General features: G+C 37.2%; 1 protein-coding gene across 1 annotated transcript in view; it reads left to right on the top strand.

The window, feature by feature from the left end:
• Positions 1-23956, top strand: part of nonC (serine/threonine-protein kinase Smg1) — a 1411261-nt gene that overhangs the window by 424250 nt on the left and 963055 nt on the right. Inside the window, exons 19-20 of the mRNA XM_090378365.1 lie at positions 10941-11144; positions 20646-20851. Coding sequence (XP_090234491.1) covers positions 10941-11144; positions 20646-20851 — 410 coding nt within the window. The remainder of the gene's footprint in view (positions 1-10940; positions 11145-20645; positions 20852-23956) is intronic.

Raw genomic sequence — 23956 nt, 5'->3', positions numbered from 1 at the left:
GCTTCTTGTAGGCTTGCTCCATAACCGCAGCATCTATAGTTATTTGCTCCTTGCATCCTTTCCGCTGTTCGGCCCTTATGTTCTGGCTCTCCAAATGGTCTGATATCTTCCTGTTTATGCAGCTGGTCAGGATCTTGTACATTGTTGAGAGAGGCAGATGATTGGCCTACCAGCTCTAATCTAACTGCTCTGCCAGGTGCTTGTGTGTGCAAGTGAGTTTCTTGTACCAGTAGTTGTGGACATTATCTATTCCTGGAATTCGCTAGTTGTGATAGTGCTTGATTGTCTGTTTTACTTCTTCCCGAATCTCCCACCCTCTCATTTCTTGTACCTCCTTGGTTTTCTTGCATTCTAGTTCTATCCAGGTGGCTCGGCTGTTATGTCTTACTTCCCTGCTCCCTATGTTTCCCCAGAATTCTTCAATCGTCTTCTTCTCGGGTTGTCCATTCCCCTCTTTCCCGTCTTTTCCGAGATTCCTGGAGAAGCCTCTTTGGTCCTAATCAAAGATTCGGTTGTTTATTTTCCTCTGGGACCTCTCTTTGTATCGGTGTAGTCTCTTTTTTTCCTTTTTTTTTTTTTTTTTTCTATGAAAACCCCAAACACGAAAGGTGTCAAAACCTCTAGTACTTAGTACCGTGCATGGGTTGAAGGAGAAGTATGGGGGGGGGATGCCGGAAACTTTGCTCTAGAGACTAAACATGGGTTTCACCACTTCAAGCCTCCAATAAGCAAAGTGGTGGTATTTCACCGGTTGATGAAAGTCATCTACAAGGAAGTTCTCCTTCAATGTGTCCAAGTACTCTCGTATTCTCTGATTTTTTGTCTCAAGTTTGTTGTGTACGCTGTCTCTCTTGAGGATGCTCTTCACTTTTCCAATTAATTTCTTACTGCTATTACCCCGTTGGTACTGGGCCAATTGGCCTATCTTGACTCTTAATTCTTCTATCTTTTGCTAAATTCTTCCTTCTTCCTTTTGTTTTCGGTTCCTCTGCTGCTGGTCTCTCGCTTCTCTTCCATTAATCCTCATGGCTGTTACCGCAACACAATACACGGCTGTATGGATGGCATCCAGTGTTACATCTGTCGAGATAATGTGGTATTATGTGCCTCATTACCTCGACATTTGAGCTGGTCTGTGACTCTCCACAAGGTTCTATTCGGCCCCTGCTTCGGTATCATGTGAGTCTTTGTGGTGTCCATTCCTTTTAGGGCCTTCTTCCACTCATCCTCTATTCTGGATATCATGACCTCATTTCTTTCCACTTCAGCTGCTGTGAATTATATTTCTTCTTGCTCTTCCTCCTCTGGTTCGGTGGTGGTATTTCTTCCTCCTATGGTTCCGTATTCTTTATCCTTTGTAGTTGATCGCTCACATCCTGCTTGATTTTTTCCAAGACTGCAGGAGCTGTCAGGTTCTTCATGGTGATGGTCCTTCTCTGGTCTGCTATTCGATGTTCATTGACCTTAATATCCAGGAATCGTTCCAAGCACTTGGTATGTAGTCTCGCCCTGTAAGTTGTCATATGGGGTCTCCAGTTTCGTTATTTTGTGGCATGCTTGCATGATTTACCTATTCATTTCGATGCTTCATTTCATGCATTGGTGTTTTCTCCCTTCCTTTATTATTATTATTATTGTATGATTTTTTTTAAATATAACTAACTTAAAAAAAACAAACTATATAATGTATTTTATTGTTTTATATTGTGGAATTGATATATTTTCAAACTGGAAATTAGAAAATTATTTGTGAATAAGTTCTAAATATATATCAGAAAAGGAGTTTGCAACCCACATGTGATTATTATTTATGTTGGGATTATATATTAAGGAAATTCATATGAAAGTGGAATGAAAATAATATCATCTTGTAAAGTGTATTAGTACAAGCTGAAGTTATTTCCTAAAATTGAAAATTTTCAACTGCTGTTTGGTTACAAAATGAGGCACTGGTGCAATGCATGTAATAACTCTGATACACGCCTATTCCAATGATTGGCCTTCATTTACAATGCAGGGTACATCAAGGAAATTTAGAAGAGAATGGAATTACAGTTACTAAAATATCCCTTTAGACAGGATGGTAGTATTTTTTTATTTTTTTTTTTTAATTGTATTATGTGAGCAATACACAAAGGAACAAGTTTTTTCCTGCTTCCTTTGTGTATCGTGGCCGTGAGATCCAACCGGATAGTGCGGCACCATCGTGATATCCAAGTCTGAGGTGCGATTTGAACCCGCCACCTTTGGGTTGCTAGGCAGGCACTTTACCCACCCGGCTATCCCGACCGGCAGGATGTTAGTAATCAATAGCTAAGTTAGTGGTCAAACACAAGCTAAAATTTTGACATTGCATGCAAACGAAATATTCTGCTGCATTGTAATAATACCCCGGTTCCAAGGGCTGTTACCTTGTGGTAAGAAATCATATGGTTGGAAAGAAAATAATAGAAAATAGTCATCTACTGTAATAATTTCGCTGTTTGCAAAATGATGAAAAGTGTAACTGGATAAGTTGAAGAGAGGCCCCAAAATTAGCTGTTGCTTTATCAGAGGATATTGAATTAAGGTTAGATAGTGAATTGAAGCATAGAAGAATTGAACAATATCAAAATTTTGTAAAAGTAAAAAATGTTATCTTCGGTTGAAAATCAGAATTATCCAACAGCAGCCAAGGTTGCACCTTCACAATAGTGGGACTATTAGTAATTCTTGGTGTATTTCAGGACTTGCACCCCATGTGCAAGCCTTGAAATGCAACACCTAGTATACTTGAGGTGTGGTGCGCATCCCACATGGAGGAATGTCGCTGCTCTGTGTTAAGTGATAAATGATTCTCACCAACCAGTGCGGTACTGTCACTTTGCTTATTGGAGGCTTGAAAGGTTGAACCCATGTTTAGTCTCCAGAGCAAAACTCTGGCAACTCCTCTTTCAGCATGCAGTGTGCTTTTGAGGTGGTAGTAGTAGTACTTGGGGCTTTTGACGCAAGAAAGCAAGCTTATGTAGCATCTGTTTAAAAAAAAATAAATAAATAAAATCACACATCCAATCCTTCTAAATGTTTGTCCAGTTCCTCCTTCAATTTATTTAAGCTATCAACTTCCACAACGACAATTTTAAGTTTGTTCGAGGAATTAACTACCCCCTGGTTAAAGCCAAATTTCTGACATCTATTCTATAACTGTGTTTCCTCAAATCCAGTTTATGCCCCCTCAGGTTTGTAACCTGAGCAAGACGAAGAATCCCATCAGAATTAAGCCTGCTCAACCAATTCAAGCTGTATATACCTCAGTCAGATCCCCTCAAAGGTGCCTAGTCTCCAGCCGCTGCAGTTTGCAGAACTTAAACCTTTCTTGGTAAGAGAATTCCTTCGTTCCTCTTGCCAATATTGTTACCCTTCTGTGTACTCACTCAACCAACTCGACATCCTTTCTAAAATGAGGCCTCCAGACCTGTGTGCAGTACTCAACTGGTGACCTGACCAATTGCCTTATACAAAGGGGTAATCACTTTCATTTCCCTACTAGCAAAATTCCTGTATATCATTGACAATACCCCATGACCTGCTCTGGCAGCTTGTCTGCACTGCTCAGAAAATTTCATATCTGACTGCACTATTACTCCCAGGTCTTTTTCATTTTCTACCACCTATTCTCAGCCCCATCTGCCCAAATTTTCTAAATCCTATTGCAGTAGCACTGCCATTACTGTCATTAGCGACCCTACCAACTTTTGTATCATCTGTAAACTTTGACATTAAGCCTGATATACCTTCATCGATATCATTGATAAATATCCAAAGCAACAGTGGGCCCAACACTGAACCCTGGGGGACTCCACTAATTTTATTAGTCCATGAAGAGCAGCATCGATCGATTAATGGCCTCTGCATTCTCCCACTCAACCACACTTTTATCCCTTTTAGCAACTTGTCACACTTTTATCCCTTTTAGCAACTTGTCCATACTATTATAAAAATTAAAAAAATAAAGTTGTTGAAAAGTTCGATGATGATTGGCATTCTTGTGAAAGCATAGCAGAAGAAGTCCATATGAGTCAATAATTGGAGTGTAGAGGTCGGTTACTAGATGTTTTAAAGATTTGATAACCACTAAATATTAAGGATTTATGATGTTTTGTTTTATTTTACTTTTATTATTATTTGACCCGTCACTGTTGTTATTTAATTGATGACAAAGAGCTTGTCTGTATTTCACAAAAAAACTACTCAGATATAGTCTGTATTTTTCTTTTCACAAAAAAAAAAAAAAAAAAAAATATATATATATATATATATATATATATATATATCTGATAATTAAAATAAATCTTATATTTAAAATAAAATAAAATAAAAAAAAACATCAGCCAGTAGTACGGCAAAAATGTAGAGCGAAACGAAACGTAAAATAATATAAAATAAACAAACAGGGAAGGGAAAGTAAAGATAATAAGACAAAAAAGTAGTCGATAATCGCCATTTATTATATATATATATATATATATAATAAAACTGTTTTAAGTGTTTCAAAAAACATTCGTTTTAATGGATTTTGTTAACAAAATTGATCATCACATGTGCTATGGTAATCTACATTGCAAAATAGAAACATATAATAATGGCATTATTCTCTAGTTAGTTAATAATGTCTTTAAATTCTAATTAATAATGTCTTTTAGTAAGATGCGAAAGAAATGTGATAATTTTGTAAGATATATATATATATATATATATATATATATATACAGGCTGGCCTCGATTAATGCGTCTAATTCATCCCGCGAGTGCATTGCGCAAAACAGAAACGTGTTAATTGAATATAATAATCAATAGGAAAAATTATAATTGGTCCTTGACCTTCTGGAATGTCCATAAAGAATTTAAAAAATACCTTTTAAATAACTTTTTAACTGTGTACAATGTAAAAGATAATGAAAATAATTATGGAATTAAATGTTTATTGCATAAAACAGCGGTTTCCAAACTGTGCGCTGTGGAATATTTTAAATTTTCGAGGGAAATGCAGCAATACTCCACATCTGTTGGACACCACGCGAACTACTAGCTCGAGATAGTTCACAGTTTCAACATTTCTTATTAAGTTGTTTGGACCTAACTACTAAACGGAACTGTTAGGTATTTCTTTTGGTCTGGGTACGCCTTGAGAAAATTACTGAGACACTAAGGGCGCCATGATCCGAGAAAGTTTGGGAACCTCTGACATAAAATACACAATGAAGAAATGACTGTTGCGGAAATATTTGAACAGTGTTGACTTTCTCTTTTCATCAATCAATTTCCGATAGCCGACAACAATCTTCTCTGGGCCCTGGCTAAATAAATATCGCAGAGAACCTCAAACCTTTTGTTTGAGGTTATATGTGATATGAAAGATTTAATCTAATTCTTTTACCGTTATCTCCTTCGCGGTAACATTTTCATCTGGCTCATTTAAAAATTTGAATTTTTATGCAAGTGTGCATTGACTTTATTAGCAGGAGACAAACAAGTAACATGTCTTTTTCTGATGGTTGATGGAACACACCAAGGTGGGCAGCAAGCAAACGTTTGTTTATTGACCGTACGACTCACGGTAAGCTTAACGCGCGATTCAAATCTTTTTCAACTATCGCATAAAAAAAAGATTGCATTAACTGGAAATTTGCATCGTGTATAGTGAAAAGTGGTATAATTTTTCAAATAGCGTTAACTGAAAATCACGTTAATCGAACTCGCGTTATGCGATGCCTGGCTGTATATATATATAGATTTTCCATTTTGTAAAATCTGATCTGAAAAAGATAACACATTTGCCTTATGTATTATATGTAGATGTGATTTTTGAACTTCATGCTGTGGGAAACTGGGAATTCAGTGTAAAGGAAGAAATAGATGTTGCATTTCACGGTGGTTGATGATGATGTCATATGGTCCCAATGTGTATTTGCATCTTTCACTTACAACTGGCTTTGTTAGTGAAATTGCTTGCATAGAGAAAGAAGTGGTGTGATGGCTTTGAAAATCAAGTGTAGCAATTGAAAGTGGACCACTTTCGATTGCTACATATTTCAGTAATCAGAGTAACTCCAAACTATATTCTTGTCATCTTTTGTAATTAGGGGAGAAAAAAAAAAAGAGCCAGCATTGGAAGAAAACTCAACAGGTTACAAAATTGGGTATCTTCTTCTGAACAACTTGACAACATGTGTGATTCCCTTAAAAAACTGTATGTTGATAACTTGCCTGTCATTGTAGTCTTAAAAACGGCAGTGGCAAGGATAGTAAAAGAGGGAGATTGGGCACTTGGTGGTAATAAGGTTTCCCTACCGCCAATTTAATTCATGTGCTGAAATGTGTGATGCATGCCTTCCTGTGAAAGTAGATGGATATTTAGTGGTCATTTACAGGTATCTAGAAAGAAGTTCTAAAAGGAAAAGTAGATTTAAACAGTTTCAGTTAATGCATGCCACTGAAGTAAAAAAAAAGGTTTTGAAGTGTGTGCGCGTGCGTGCGTTACTTCGGCTGTCTTTGATTAAACTTGTAACTAGACTGGTATAGTAACACATTTAACTGTTATCATGGAAACCTTTGAAAAGTCTTCTTAAAGAAGAGGTTAGAAGTGGTCAGAAAAGTCATATGAGCACATTTCAGCATTAACAAATTTAAAGGTACAAGTGATTTATTTTCAAATCCAGTTCCTGATTCAAAGTAAGAAGTTTTTGAAATAAGATATTATTGAACTCCCGAAGAAAAAGAACTTATGAATCACACTTTCTGGTGAAAGCATTCGTAAACAGGCCAAGCATGCTGATAAATCTAGGCATGTTATCATCACTCTTGTGGAAAGTCCCTTCATGTTTTTCCCATCTGAATAAAACAGTTTGCTTTGTTTCCTTTAAACATTATGCCAATTTGAAAATCTGAACATAGCTTTTTGATCCAGCTTATCTCTCATTCTTGTAGTGAGGTCATTACTCCTGGATATGCTGAAGAATCTTATGGAAAAATTTATTTTACGAACAGTTCCAGTTCTTCCGCTCTCATTTTGGAAATTGATTACCATAGCAGACAAAATCAGAAGGATGATTCTGACATTGCCATAGGCATTTCTACTGCTGAGATTGTGGAATACCTTAAACAAGAGGAGATTTTGTTATTTTGCTCAGTGAGGAAGTACTTAATGGAGGCATGTGACTACATGGTGTGGAAATTCCCATTTAAAAATTTAAAAATGAGGTTCTTGTAAATGCCTAGTACAAATTTCATAAATTCGTAGTGTATAATTTTGCAATTTGAAATTTTTTGTGGACAGATTTCCAGTACTTCTTGATGTTGTTACAGATAAAGAATTTGATGAAGCAATAGTTGTTTTGCAGCGTTATTTCTATCAGTTTCAGTGTGAGAACTTACCACATGCTATTATGAAAGAAAAAAAAAAATATATGTAAAATGGTCCTTGTTTGGATAACTGACAAGTGCAAACGGAACCTTGAAATGTAAGAGATTATTCCATGTCACACTTAATATTTTAATGATTCCTTTTGGCAATGCTCAGTGTGAAAGAATATTCAGCTAGGTAAGAGAAACAACATCCGACTTCAGGTTTTCTCTTTCTGGTGAAGGTTTGGAAATGCTATTGACCACGAAGTCTAGTGAGTAGAGCCATTGTGATGAACAAAACTTGGATTGGTTTACTAGTTTACTAAAATATTTAACATCAATCATGCATCAGTGGACTTTCCATATCCATTCTTCTGACCAGTTGTAAATAATTTCAGTTTGGCTTTCTTTGACAACTCAGAATATTATTGTCTTTGCACCTTCCCTTCATGCAATAAGTGATTTAGTCTAATTAAATATATTTTTTTTAATATATTTTTTTTTATTCCAGCAGGTTCCTTATTATTATTATAGCTTATATTATTTATCCCTGATTGGGGGATTCCACTTCGTGATGGGTACTGCTACTAAGTACACAGGGTGGTTGTAATTCTGGTGTTACTGTTGGTCAAGGAACTCTCTGACTATCCTACAGGTGTTCAGGATTGCGACTTTCTGGAATTCCTTTTAGGTGTTTTCTTGGAAACATTGCTGCTAGGCTGCTGTACAGGATCTTTGGCACCATACCGGTGGTTGACATGAAGATTGTTACTTCTTGCATATGCTTCATCTCCTTGACCTCATGTCTCAGGTTCTTGTATTTCCTAATTTTTTCCTCATGTGCTTTCTGGACATTGCTAGTGTTCGGAACCGCTATGTCAATCAGATAGGTAGCCTTTTTCATCTTGTCCACAAGGGTATGTTGTCTTTTTCATCTTGTGTGGTCTGTTGTGTGGTCTTATCCATTATTATGGTGTGGTCCCATACAGCTTGTGGGCTGGCATCTCTAGTACTGCCCGGGGTTCGTACTTGTAGTATGGTACACTTTGTTTGGTCAATAGGTATTTCCTCGCTAGATTCTGATGTATTATCCTGGCTATGTGGTCGCGTTGCTGAGCATACTCAGTCCGGGTGATCACCTTGCATACCTCTGTGATGTGCTGGATCATTTCTGAGGTGAGTTACATCATCGACATGTGTCATCTGACATTCCGGGCTCCTTTGCAATGTATTTTTTTATAGTTTCTGGTGTTGATTACCTGGTCTTGGATAGCCAGCATGAATCCTTCAGTCTCGGGGAAGAGCATCCCGCTTGTGAGCCATGAATTGGAAGCAGTGTTATCGATGTGATCTTGATGGAGGTCATTGTAGTGTCTGCCCTGGAATATCTTCTTTGCCCATCTTTCTAGCTTTGTTTCTTGTGCCATCTGGGTGGGAGTGGGCTCCTCACTTAAGTTGAGTGGGGTATACCACTTATCTATCTTCGTTGTGGCATGGTGGAGTGGTGTTACGTTGTTCTCGAAGTAATCATTCAGATTAACTTTCGCTGTTTTCTGCTGTTCTTCCCTTTTTCGAAGCTATTGTTAGTCTCTCCACTGCTGACTTTGGGTGGCGTTGGCGGCTCTTGGTCATCATTGTCCTTGTCTTTTGCACGATACTCTTCAGCTCGATGTTAGTCCAATCTATGACTCCAAAGCAGTATGTTAATAATGGAGCTGCATAGGTGTTTATTGCTTTAACTGTGTTCCCTCCGTTCATTTTTGCTTTTAGCAGGCTTCTGAGTCTCTGATGGTATTTTTCGGTCAGGCACTTCTTGATTTCCTTGTACTTTAACTGCTGAGCCTGCATCATCCCTAGGTATTTGTAGGTCTCTCCTCCTGTCATAGTTTTGATCTCTTTACCAGTCAGCAGCTGGTAGTTTCGGCCAACTGATTTTCCCTGATGCAGTGCGTGGGTCTTGTATTTGTCTAGACCAAATTCCATCCTGGTATCCTTGCTGAATTCTTCGGTGATCTGGAGTAGTTGCTTCTCGGTTGCTGCGTAGAGCTTGATGTCATACATGTACATCAGGTGGGTGAGAGTACGGGTTCTTCCTTCCTTCTTTGAAGTTATATATACATTCTTGCTGCCATTAAGCATGGTGGATAGCGGGTTGTGTGCCAGACAGAACCACAATGGGCTCAGAGCATCTCCCTGAAAGATTCCTCTTTTGATGGGGATTGGTCTAGTTTTGATGTTCTTGACCTTAATGGTGGTACTCCATTTCACCATTGTTGCTCCTAGGAAGTTATCAGATTGATCTTGTAGATATTATTATTATTATTATCTATTAACTATTTTGCTAATATTCATTTTAATATCTCATATAATACAGTATGTATTTGTTACTTATTCCCATGGTTTTCTCTCTTATTTGTTTTATGTATGGTATTGTGACCACTTTTTTTGAATTTGGCTTTTTTTTTTTTCTCTCCTTTCTGAAGTGTTATTCTCTCTTTTGTGAAGTGTTATTCCTGTTATTTTCCACATATTTATTGTGGTTTTTCTGACTGTATCCCAAAAGCTATTGTTGGTATAATTATAAAAGAACTAAATAGTGTGTTAAAGTAAATGGGGGAAAAAAAAAAAAAAGAAGATAAATAATAAAATAAATAGCAAAATGTATTTTTTACTTTTATTACCTATTTATTTTTATTTTCTACTCCGGGATTAAAATTGTATATAATTATAAAGGAACTAATCTTTCGAGTTTAAGGTTATCATAAGAGGGCACTATCCTATCATAAGTCATTTCACTCATATGATGTCTTTTTCTTTCTCTTTTTCCCAGTCACTTAAGGTAATGTTGCATGTAAATAAGAAAATGGCAGAGGATCTGGAATGTGATGCCATTCACTAAGATAATAAGCACACTAAAGAGAGATAACTACAATAATTTGTAGTTATCTCATAAAACCTCAGTTGTATCCCCTGTAATGTATCCAGCTACCAAGCTTTTGTTGCTAACCTTTACCAGTTAAAAAAAAAAAAATTATAATTAATGATACCGATTGAAAGTGAATATCATACAGGAGGAATACCTAAATTCACAATTCTAGTAAACAGGATTACAATACATTTATACAGAAGGAATCAAAAAAAGTTTTTCCTTCAAATATATGCAATGATAAATGCCTTAACATTTTATGTTAAATCTTATTTACAGTGTTGAACATATTACTTTGCCTGTGGTGTTCCAAAATGTGTTTAATTGAAATTACTGTCTAACACAATGTTGACATTCAAAATGCCAACAGTTCAACCTGACAGCACTTCACAGCAGTGATGCCTAAAATCTCTGGCACCTCCAAATGCTGATAGGTTCAAAATGCCAGAGTGGCTAAAACACTAATGGTTCAAAATGGCAACTAATCTAATCCAAATGCTGACAGCTATTGAAACTATAACAGGTAATAGTGTCAACTGATTTCATCATTGTTACATAAAATTATTAAGCAATGTTAAGTTTTACTGGATGTTTAAGATTATAACTTTGTTTCGTTTACATTTTATGTTAGAGGGAGTCCATCTGTTCTTTCCCGTGGTGCTCTGAGTTGTGAGAATAGAGGAGAGGCTTATAAACTGAACGATAGTATGACTTCATTATATGATATATGGACAGCACGACATGGATATATGAATAAATCACCTTCTTCATCTGCATTCCAGTCCCATCATTTCAGGACCATTATGGCATATGTTCTCCAAGGGTTACAAATAAAGTAAGTGGTGTGGAAAAATCTTTCATTCAATTGACTGCTGAATGTTATATTATATTGATATCTTTTTTTTTTCTCTGAAAGGGATTTAAAAATTTTTATGCAATGTTATTTTATTATTTTAGTGAAACTCATCCACTCCATACCCTTGCCATCCTTTTCTGATTCCAGTATTATTCCACAAAAACAATATGCGCATTCTATTTTCCATTGTGCATTGTCATAATATTTAGGCTTTGTCAAGTTGAATATTTCCTGCAGTTTTGTTACTCTTGATGATTTTATAATTTTTCATAGATGCAGATTATGTAGTTTTTTTCTTTAAAATTAAATGTAAAATTTTTGGTCTTAAAGTCACAGTGATAAAACTGAATATAGTAGATTCCAATTATGCGAGGTAATGTGGACCGAGAGAACCTTGGATAATCAAAAACTCGGATAACACAGAAGATTTGGTAGGTTTATTTTATGCAGTATTTTCAGTTCAGCAGATTCTCATATTTTATGAACAGTGAAAGTAGACAGACACTTATTGAAAATTTCAAGGAATAAATTCGGTTATAGAATATAAAGCTATTTAATAATTTTTTTTTTTTTTTTCTTTGTAAAAAAATTCATGGCATTTATTTGCTTGTACTTTAGAATTCAGAACTTTAAGAACTAAAGAGTCAAAAAGAAGGAATTCCTCACAGGTGTTATAGTCATGGTTAAGCCTTCTGATGGTCGAACATAAGTTTGAGTCTGAAGAAATAGTATCTTCTAGCAAAGGTCAATCCAAGATGTGAGGTGCCTCCATAGCCAGGTGGAAAGGAGCAGCAGTGCGCAGCACACGTTTCTTGATTAGACCGGGGTTCGAGCCCATCACCACAAATACGGAGGATGCGGAAAGGTCAGGGAATGACCACTGCATATTCACGGAGCAATATGGCCTTAGTTGCTAATGCCCCTAAAAACCAAATAACAAACAACCAAGATGTGATTAAAGATTCCGACCTGATTAATGATTCTGCATCATTAATCAGATTGGATGTTTACATACAGTGCAGATATCTTGCAGTGCTGGAAAAAGAAAACTGCAAGTCACGTGATTACTGCATTTGTTTAAGTTCGCTATTTTGAAAGTGCATTCTGTACTGATATCATGAATTATACCACTGTTTTACATTTATTTTAAATTAAAAACCCCTTTTGTAAAGGGTTTTTTTATTAACTATGGCTCGAAAAGCTAATAAACCTCATACAGAGAAGAAAAAAAGAACAACATTAAAGCTTAGCGATGAACTTGATATAATAAAGAAAATAGGACGGGGCATAAGTAGGAGTTTATTAATGGCAGACTATAACATTGGATCATCAACATTGTATGATATTAAACATTTGAAGCAGAAACTTTTAGAATTTACTTTTTGAATGCATGTTCAGAAACTAACAGTAAGGTAGCTAATAGAAAAGGTTTACAAAAGCCAAAATTAGAAAAATTAGTTAAAGTGCTGCATGAGTGGTTTTTATTAAGTAGTAGGAAGGGAAGGCTATATCAGTGTAAGTGATTATTGCCAAAGCAAAAGATATTAAAGAAAAAATGGGCATTGATACAACACTTGCTTTTACTGATGGATGGTTGACTAAATTTAAGATAAGACACGGAATTAGAAAATTAGACATTGCAGGAGAAAAACAGTCTGATGACACAGAGGTGGCTGAAGACAACGTGACATTTTAGAAGCTTGTTAATGACAATCTTACAGCTAACCAGATATACAATGCTGACAAGACCGGTCTCTACTGGAACTGTTTGCCACAAAAAATCTTGGCATGTTGCACCCGACCATCACAGAATTAAGCCTTTAGTAATTGGTAAATACAATACTCCATGAGCTGGGAATTATGCATTTGCCAGTGACTTATAAGGCCCAAAAAATTTGCTGGATGGATAAGAAAATTTTTTAACATTGGTTCACTCATGAATTTATTCCAGAAGTTTGAAAGAATTTACGTGATATATATGCAAAGAGTCCAAATTCTAAATGTGTTATTACTTTTTGATAACTTTAGGGCCCATCCGCATGAATCCAAAGTAGTTTCTGATTGAGGAAATATTTTTCCCTGTTATTTACCATCCAAAGTCACTTCTCTCATTCAGCCTATGGATCAAGAAATTATCCAAAATTTTAAATATCATTACAGAAGAGACTTTATGAAACAAATGATTAGCAAGGATATCTCCATTCTCAACTTTCAACAGGGCTTCACAATTAAAGATGCAATATATTCTATAGGAATTGCTTGGAATACTTTGAAACCTGTCCCCTTGTGAGAGCATGAAGGATATTATGTCACATCTGCCAACTTACCATCTGATGATGATGATGATGTTATTGATGGTTTTAATGTAAGGTCAAGGCAAAGCATTATTGAAAAAATAATGCAAACAGTTCAATCCACCACAACAGAAAATCCATTACATAACCTCAAAGTTGGAGATATTGTTGCATGCTCACTGTTGATAACGAGGTGAATTATCACAAACATTCTCTGATCAAAAAGAATTGATAGTCGTTACTCCCGAGAAACTTGACAAACCCACAGAATTCCAGCTATTGGTACTATGGCAAATGCAAGAACATCAAGTTTACTACCCGTTTATAATTGATTACACTAACAGAAAAGACCAATGAACCAGAAAGTTAAAATTTTTTTTATTGTTTTATGGTAGTGACCTCCAGAAATGTGATTTAGAAAAATATCACAAAGATTATAACGACTAGCAAGTCAACAGCAGGGATTCACAAAAAAGAATGGAAACTTTGAAAATTACATTTAACATAATAGCAGGGTTTTCCCAGCACTAAAGTTCAAAAATACCATGTTAGAGCGAAACCGTGTTATGTAAGTACTGTGTTGTGCGAGAATTGCTGCAATTTATCAATCGTGTTAGAGTGAAACCATGTTGATAAAACCGTGTTTTATCCATGTTATACGGGGGTTGCCTGTACTCAAGGTGTGGCCTGACCATACCTTCGGGATAATCACATCCTTATTCTTGCTAGCAAAATTTCTACATATCATTGACAAAACCCCATGAGCTACTCTTGCAGTCTGTCTGCACTGCTCAGAAAACTTTATATCTGAGTGCACAATTACCCCCCCATGTCTTTTTCATTCCTCACTATCTTGAGTGTAGTGCTGCACAGTTGGTATGTTACTCTGGGGTTACTGCTACCCATATGCAGTACTTTGCATTTGTCAATTTTAAACTTCAGTTGCCACCTCTCAGCCCATCTTCTCAACTTTTCTAGTGCAATCGTGCAATCCTTACTGTCATTAACAACTCTACCAACCTTTGTTTTGTCTGCAAACTTGGACATTAAATCTGATTTACCTTCATCAATCTCATTGATAAATACCAAAAAAAAAAACAATGGGCCCAATGTGGACCCCTGGAGAACTACACTAACATTAGTCTATGAAGAGCAGTGTCTATTGGTTACCACTCTCTGTCTTCTCACACTCAACCATCCTTTTATCTATTGTAGCAACTTGCCCTTAATGCCATACAGCTCTAAATTGTAGAATAGTCTTCCATTAACCCCGGGGGCTCACATCTGGTGAGTATGGGCATGGCACACTCAGTGTCCTGAGCTGGATATCATCATTCTTCTCTTTTTTCGTGAGTCCCTCCTACTACTCTCTCTTTCTCGTACTAAAATTTTTTTTGGCTGGTGCAGCATAAGCCTCAGGCTTCCTTGCACCATATGGCTAATAATAATAACAATAATAATGTGCAACAGTATCGAAAGCTTGCCTAAAATCTAAGTATAAGTTATCAAAATTATTTTTTGCATCCAGTTCCTTTGTGACCACATCATAGTATCCAATCAAATTTGTCAGTCCAAGCTTCCCCTTAACAAACCCATGCTGCGACTAAACTATAACTGCAGTCTTGTTTCTCTATATATTTTTTTTTTTATGAAAATCCCAAACAAGAGAGGTATTAGAACCAATAGTACTTCGGTGGATTGGTGGTTGAGAAGCATGACATGGGTTGGAGATTGAAGAGACGAAAGAAGATCTTTGTTGACATTAGACTTTAACTTCTTTAGACTGTAATTTTCAGGAAATACATATGAAGGAAGGTTGTTCCCGAAAACGACAGTTGAATGAATAAATGCGAAAGATGAAAAGTTGGTTCTGTGAGTTTGAAGATGGACAGTAAATGGATGTTGGCTGGTGGCGGTACATGTTCGGACTGTTTTGAAAGAGAGAGTGGGAATTATAGAAGCCAATTCAGAAGAACAGTGCCCATGGAAGTATCTGCAGAAAAGGCATGCAGCAGAAACAGTATGGCTATGAGACTCTGTTAGAGATGAGTCATTAATTAACCTAACTGCCTTCTTCTAAATGGAATCTAGAAACCTGAGAGAGGTTTTGGGTGCACCACCCCAGATGTGTGAACAATAGTCCACGGTAGGGTGGATTTGTGATTTGTACAGATTGAACAACTGTTTGGAAGAAAAGTAACGCTGAGAGTGAAAGAGAAAACCAAGTTTTTTAGATGCGGAGGAAGCAATATTTGAATGTGCTTGTGCCAAGAGAGTTTAAAAGTCAGGGTAATCCCCAAAAGAGAGATATTATGTTGCCTAGAAATTGGAGGGTCACCAAAGATAAGCTTAGGAGCAGAAGAATCCTTTTTGCGAGATATAAGACAGGACTGAGTTTTAGAAGGATTGAAATGAACTAAGTTGTCTTTGCTCCACTGCAGAAATACCATACTGGCAATCATTGATCAGAAGGAAGGTTTCTAGATAGTTTGAGTTGGCAGTTAATTAATTTCTCTATTACTTTCGAAAGAGTAGAAGTAATTGCAACGGGACAATAATTGGATGGTGGGGATTTGTCACCCTTTTTAGGAACTGGCTAGATAAAGGACGAGAGTTTAAGGTGGAATGTGGAATAAATGATTCCAATGCTACAAGAATAATTCCACTGACATGATCTGAGCAAACGTGCACATCAGGAGTTTTGAAACAGTAATATGACCAAGGAAAAAACGAAAAGAAATCTCGCTGGTCATCCAGTTTTGCATTCTTGTAAAGCCAAACAACATGAGGTTGGGAATAGCAATGAGATAAAGGTTCCATTGCAGAAGAGACAATCACCAAAATGGGATCTCAGGTGCCTAAAGGACCACTCACTTCAACCCTGTACTTAACCCAGTTGTTTGTGAGAAAAAGATCAAGTGTGTTGGCTGTATGGTTAGGATTGTCTGGTATTCTGGTAGATAAATGAACAATCTGAGTGAGATCATTAGTAACTGCTAATCGACCAGCTGGGTCTGTGTGACTAGAGAATGGAAGCCAGCAGGAGTTATGAACATTAAAATCACCAAGAAAAATTTCCTTACTGTTAGAAAAGTTGGACTGGAGAAAGTCAAGTCGCAAAGAGAGGAAGTAAAAGTGTTCCAAGTGATAAGTTGAGTTGGGGAGAATGGTAGAGACAACAGATAAAATTGACAGAATGAGGTAGAAGTGATTTTAAGCCAGGGAAGATTAAATAGAGGAGATTCCAAATTACCAAGTCTCTGACAGGGAATATAGGCATGGACTTATGCTCAAGTAACTTTCAGGTGAAAGGAATCATACAGCGAATAATTTTGGCAACTGAGATGAGCAGTGGTTGAATCTACCAATAACTGAGGTTCTGTCAGAAAATGTACATAAGGTTTGGCAGACTGTAAATGGAAATGGACATCATTGAGATTAGAACTGAGACGTATATATGTGAAATGAACTAGGAAGCGTTTGGGGGGTTTAGATCTTTTTGCAGATAAGTTTGTTCTATTAGTTTGACAATTCATGGTGTATTCAATAGTAAGAAAAAGTGGGGGTGGGGGGCATGCTGTATGAAGTAATGAAATTTTTGGATATGGCATACACATGGCAAGAATATATCCAGATCCTTGACATAATGTCTCCTCGACAGTGCCCCTCCGCATACACGCTACTTGGACTTCCTCCAGTCACTATCTGGCAGAGCAGAGGTATCAAGATTATACACTAGCTGATCCGGAAGCCTCCTAGAGAGTTATCAATAGGCGGTCCAGTATACTAACTAGCGGCCGACCTGCGAACACCATTTTAGAGCTCATTCCAATGGAAGCAGTGCAAGAATCACTTTCACTGCTGACTGCAGCTATTGTTAATCTATTAGTCTATATATATCCCCCACCCCAAGCCAGCAGTTTTCCCAACAACCTAACTCAGCCTTGAAAGCATCAGCAAGTATTCTTGCATCTGTTCTATTTAAGTATATCCCATCCCCCTGTACCCTTGAAATGTAAGGAAGTTTGGATCTTGCCATGGTGTTCATCGTAACCTCATAAGACATCAATCATACTGCCTAATGGAAGAGATGGGGAGGGTTGACCGGAACTTGGCTCTGGAGACTAAACATGAGTTTCACCACTTCAAACCTCCAATAAGCAAAGTGGTGGTATTGCACCGGATGATGAGAGTCATCTCCCACCTAGTATTGTTTTGTAACACAGAGGGGGTAGCATTCCTCCATGTGGTGTGGGTGCCACACCTCAACCTCTGCTTACATTGGTTCACACCTATGTGGTCACCCACACTGTGCTTGCACATGGGGGTTATACCCAGGATTACTAACAGTCCCACCATCATAACGGTTGAAGCAGAGGATTTGGCTGTTACAGACCATCTGGACTTCGCTGAAATTTGGTCACTTGACTTGAGTGTCACCCAAAAATCAGTTCCATCAGCATTTTAGACTCCCTGGTATCAAGCACAGCTCGTCTGGTAAAACCATGAGTATGTCTGCGAGAGCCTCAATAACCCTGCAGTTCTTTAACACTGACTTCATTATTTCTTCTCGAACAGAAGTTAAACTAACAGGACTGTCATTCCCCATGTTTCCTTTCGATTCCCCTTTGTGAATTGGGAATAGATTTGCACATCTTCAGTCTGTGGAGACCTCCCCTGACTCCATGCTGCTGTATAAAATAGGGATCCAATAAATCCACAAAAGTCTTGCTAGTGAGCGAGCGACCAACCAACTAGTTCCAGTCTATATCTGGGAGTTAAAATCCTCCATTATATGACAATCTGATTTTCTTGCCCACTTTAATTCTGTTTACTTGTATTTGTTGTAATCATCAGAGTCATTAAGCTTATCACACACTCCTACTCTCATTTTTCCCTTCCCCAATGCTTATATCACACCACACTGACTTAACAGTGCGCTGTCTTATGTATTTCTAAACTAACAGCATGACCCCTCCTCCCTTTCTATTCTGTCTGTCCTTTCTGTACATGTTGTACTACCCATATTCCAATTCTGCATTCCTTACCTCTGTGTGACACAACATCTCTGATATCCCAACGATATCTGCCTTTGATGTCTTCACTTGCACCTCAAATTCATCAGATTTATTTACTATACTTCTAGCATTGGTGTACATGCATATATACATGCACCTATTCTTACTCTTAGTAACCCTAACACTGCCCATGTATTTACTTGTTCCATGATGACTCCCAGCAGTCCTGGAAATCTCCATTGCCTTGCTTTCCATGCTGCTGCTCATTCTAATAGAAGCAGTACAAGGATCACTTTTCCTCTGCCTGTGGCCACTGTTAACCTTTTGTCTGTATATTTTCCCCCTCTCCCCAGTTTGTAATAAAGCAATTTATACTGCCATCAAATAATCAGAATTAGTGTAATATTATTCTTTTTGACCTTAGTTTCATGGGTTGATAACTGGATTGTCAACTGTTGTTCCATTAGGTTCAACAGTAATTAACAGTAATTGTTAGCTGTTATACCTGATGGTATGACAGCTAGCACTTGGGTTTTCTACTGTTATAGCATAAGTTACCTATTAGTCATATCATCTGGGTACCTACCAAGCCACTAATGGAGGCCAAATAGCCCTGAAATTGTTGTCTAGGTGGTTGTATGCGCTGAGATCAGGTAACAGTAGTCTTGTCTGTTGGGGAAGAGTTACTTATTTGAAATAGAACCAAACAGGCAATTCATTGCAATTCATTACAATATGAGATGCTATGAAATGATGTCACTGTAATGTATTTGGTTAATTTATTGTATATAAACATGATATATTTGTTCTAATTTATGTGTCTGTAAATTTTTCCACAGTCTTGAGGCTTTTGTCCAGAATATTTATTAAGTATTAAACTACTAAACAGCATTTGTCATCTCTCATGTTGTGGATTTAATTTGGCAACTGGGTTGTCATCCACCAAGAAAAGGTCAAATATCCTTGACATGGCTATGTAGATGGTATGTATCCACTCAGAATAAGTAACAGTAGTCTTCTGTATTGGGCAAGCAGTACTTATTCGAAGTATTACCAAATTGTTAACTGTGAATATATTCACAATATGAGATGTAATGAAATGATGCCACTATAATAACATGTTTTTTTTACTCCATTTAGACATGATGCATTTGCACTGACTTATTATGTCTGCAAAATTTTTCTGGAGTCTGAGACTTTTGCCCCGAATTTTTATTAAATTTACTTATTTTCCTAATTTCTAGTCTTTATGCATTACAACAAACTGTCATACTGAATTTTTGTACTCTTCATATTTTTGCAAATATTGATGAACTGTTGTATTCATGAAATCATGTATGCAACAATGAATTGTCATGATCCCAAATAGCCCAAGTTTTCAAATAAAGATAAAGAGCTTTACTTCCCCCCCCCTCCCCCATTGAATTCTTTATTCATTACATTTTTTTGTGTGTCTGGTAAATATGATTTGGACAAGATTTTCAAATTTAAATGGTCAGTTAATTTTTTTCCTGTAATTCCATTTCAGTCATGATTGTAGTGGCAAGTTCTCATAATAAGGTGGGTTTGACTTATTTAATGGTATCTTTGTTACTAATGATCATTTTATCACTCTCGATGTGATGTGAAAAGCGTTTTTTTTTTTTTTTGCTTCTGATCTAATAGCGACACTGTTCGTTTGCATTTGCTACTATTTTAAATTACTTCAATTTTCATATTTTAAATGACGAAAAATTACTTTTTACCCTTAATCAATGGAAATCTTGTTTATATATTGTTGCTTGTTCACCAAAGCACATGAAACAAAATGAAATGCTATAAATCAATTGATAATGTTATAAATAATGTTATAAATTTTATTAAGTTATAAAAGAAGGCACACTATCATTGATTTGCAAAAAATGAAAACAAATAATGCAATGTATTATATGGTTCAAGGATGCCCAGACATTGACCCATCCTTTGTTTTGATTCCTGCATTGAAATGCATTTTACCTATTTGTTGAGTGGATTATTTTATTGCCCTTTTGGAACCTGAAAGAATTACTTGCTGATTTTCTAAATGGATACGTGTGTGCACATTAGCAGTTATATTTATATTTTAGGTTTGGTCTAATGTGATATAATTTGAATTACATGAATAAATGGAATTTATTTTATATTTTTAGGAATAGGGACTGGCTTATACGTCTTTTTTTTAGCTGCCAGTATTCAGATAAACATTCCAAATTTGACAGGCTAATGATGAAACTTGTGGAAAATAATACTTCTATCCTTTGGTTTTGGTCTATGTGGGAGGTTGCTCAGAATTGTGTACTAAACAAGCTACGAACACCTTTAGGTAAACCACAGGAAACATTCATGTCAATTGAAGGTTAGTATAGTGATAAATTTTTTTTTCCCAAAATTGCTTTATTTATTTCATTATATATAGTTTGATTTTAATGCATTAATTAATATCCTTAATATGGTTGCAATACCTGGTCCTTGAGGTTGTCACAGAAATTCTCTCAGATATGCCAGACAAGCTGTTCTTTGCTACTTGGGAGTCTAAAACGCTGATGGAACTGATATTCGGGTGACACTAAAGTCAAATGGACCCAATTTCGGCGAAGTCCAGATGGTCTGTGACAGCCAAATCCTCTGCTTGCACCTTCACGATGGTTGGACTGTTAGTAATCCTGGGTATAACCGCATGCACAAGCACATATGTGAACCAATGTAAGCAGAGGTTGAGGTGTGGCACCCACACCACATGGAGGAATGCCGCAGCTCTGTGTTACCAGGCAATACTAGGTGGTAGATGACTCTGCAACAGGTGCAATACCACCACTTTGGGTACAGCTCGAAAATGGTGTTCGCAGGACGGCTGCTAGTTAGTACACTGGACCGAACCTATTGTTAACTCTTTAGGAGGCTTCTGAATCAGCTAGTGTATAATCTTGCTACCTCTACTCTGCCAGATAGTGACTGGAGGGAGTCCGAGTAGTGTGTACGCGGGGGAGGGGGGGCATTGTTAAGGCCATGTTATGTCAAGGATCTCGGTATATTCTTAACATGTGTATGCCATATCCATAAATTTCATTACTTCTTACAGCATGTTTCCCCACTTTTTCTTACAGTTGAAAACACCATGAATTGTCAAGCTAGTAGAGTAAACTTATCTGCAAAAAGATGTAAAACCTTCCAAACACTTTCTAGTTAATTTCACAAATATACATCGTCTCAATTCTAATCTCAACGACGTCCATTTCCACTTACAGTCTGCCTCACCCCATGTACTTTTTCTGACAGAATCTCAATTATTGGTTGATTCAACTACTGCTCATCTCAGTTGCTCAAATTATTCGCTGTATGATTCTTTTCACCTCAAAGGTGGTTTCGCATTGTGCATACCATCCGTTCCGATATTCGCTGTCAGAGATTTGATAATTTGGAATCTCCTCTTTTCGATCTTCTCTGGCTTAAAAATCTCTCTACCATTGTGTCAAATTCATCTGTTGTCTCTACCATTCTCCCAACTTCACTAATCGCTTGGAGCTCTTTGACTTCCTCTGCAACTTGGTGCCTCCCTAGCCAGGTGGGCAGGAGCAGCAGTGCGGAGCACATGCTTCTTGATTAGACCGGGGTTCGAGCCCATGACCACCAAATACGGAGGATGCAGAAAGGACAGGGAATGACCACTGCATATCCTCTGAGCAATATGGTCTTAGTTGCTAATGCCCCTAAAAACCAAAATAACAACAACTCTTTACAACTTGGCTTTCTCCAGTCCAACTTCCCTAACAGTGAGGTAATTTTCCATAGTGATTTTAACGTACTCAACGCCAGCTGGCTTCTGTTTTCTACTCACACCAATCCAACTGGTTGAGATGGTGAGGCTTTTGCAATTACTAATGACCTTGCACAGATTGCTCATTTACTTACAAGAATACTGGACAATCCGAACCATACAGCCAACACACTTGATCTTTTTCTCACAGCCCTTCTAAGTACATGGTCGAAGTGAGTGGTCCTTTAGGCACCTCAGATCACAACTTGGTGATTGTCTCTTCTCCAATGGAGCTTTTATATCATGGCTATTCCCAACCTCTTGTTATTTGTCATTAGAAGCATGCAAAACGGGATGACCTGCGAGATTTATTTTCTTCTTTTCTTTGGTCGGACTACTGTTTCAAAACTTCTGATATCAATGTTTGCTCAGATCGTGTCAGTGAAATTATTCTTGTAGGAATGGAATCCTTTATCCCACATTCCACTTTAAAATCTTGTCCTTTATCTAAACTTGGTTTTCCAATAACTGTGCTAAGGCTGTTCAGAAGAAGAATGTTGCATATCGTAATTAACTTGTTTTCAATTCTTCAGTTTCATTTTCTGCCTGCAGACAGGCTGCAAGTCTAGCTCATGGTTTCTTGTTAATGTTATACTGGATTTTTGCTAGCAGGGATAAGGAGGTGATTGCCCCCTTGTATAAGGCAGTGGTGTATAAGGCCACACCTTAAGTACTGGTCTGGAGGCCTCATTTTAGGAAGGATGTTGAGCTGCCGGAACTAGTACAGAAAAGGGCAACGAGATTCGTCAGTGAAACAAAGGGTTGCTGTTACCAAGAAAGGCTTAAGTTCTGCAATTTGCAGCGTATGTGAGACTAGGCACCTGTGAGGTGATCTGGTTGAGGTGTATAAGGCCTTGAATGGTTTGAGTAAGCTCAATGCTGATGAGATTCTTTCTCTTGCTCAGATTACTCACCTGAGAGGACATAAATTCAAATTGAGGGAAGACAATTGTAGAATAGATATGCGGATATTTGCATTTAGCCATTGGCTGGTTGATAGTTGGAATAAATTTCCATCTGTTGTAGTGGAGGTCAACATGTTAAATAAGTTCAAGGCAGAACTAGACAAACATTTGGAGTGAATATGGATGGGTGAGATGGGAAGTTTTTTTGGCTGATGCTATACGAGCTTTCTTTCTTGCATCATATGCCTCTACTAATAGTAATGCTATCTGGATGGAAAAACTAATTTTGATATCCTATAGTTAGATTTCAGGAGGGCTTGATACTGTTGCCCATAAAGGACTGCTGTAAAAACTGAAGCAATGTGGCATTAAGAGCAAGTTACTGATATGGATAAAGGGATGGTTTAGTGGAATAAGACAGATGGTTTAGTCCACAAACAGTGGCACCACTGTTTGTGGACTAATGTTATTAGTGGAGTTTCCCAAGGTTTAATGCTGGGCCCATTGTTGTTTTCAGTGTTTATCAATGATATTGATGAGGGTATATATCAGGCTTAATGTCTAAGTTTACTGATGAGACTTTCGGTATGGGTGGTTAATGACAGTCATCTCGGTAAACTGCTGCAACAAGATCTAGGAAAATTGGTTCAATGTGCTGGGAGGTGGTAGTTGAAGTTTAACATTAACAAATGCACAGTACTGCTGTACTGTAATGCACATGTAATGCACAGTACATTAACAA

Source organism: Mastigoproctus giganteus, chromosome 7, assembly GCF_048544385.1.
Source record: "Mastigoproctus giganteus isolate SK-2022 chromosome 7, ASM4854438v1, whole genome shotgun sequence".
Lineage (NCBI taxonomy): Eukaryota > Metazoa > Arthropoda > Arachnida > Uropygi > Thelyphonidae > Mastigoproctus > Mastigoproctus giganteus.
The sequence above is the reverse complement of the archived record's forward strand: the minus strand, read 5'-3'. Positions and strand labels throughout refer to the sequence as shown.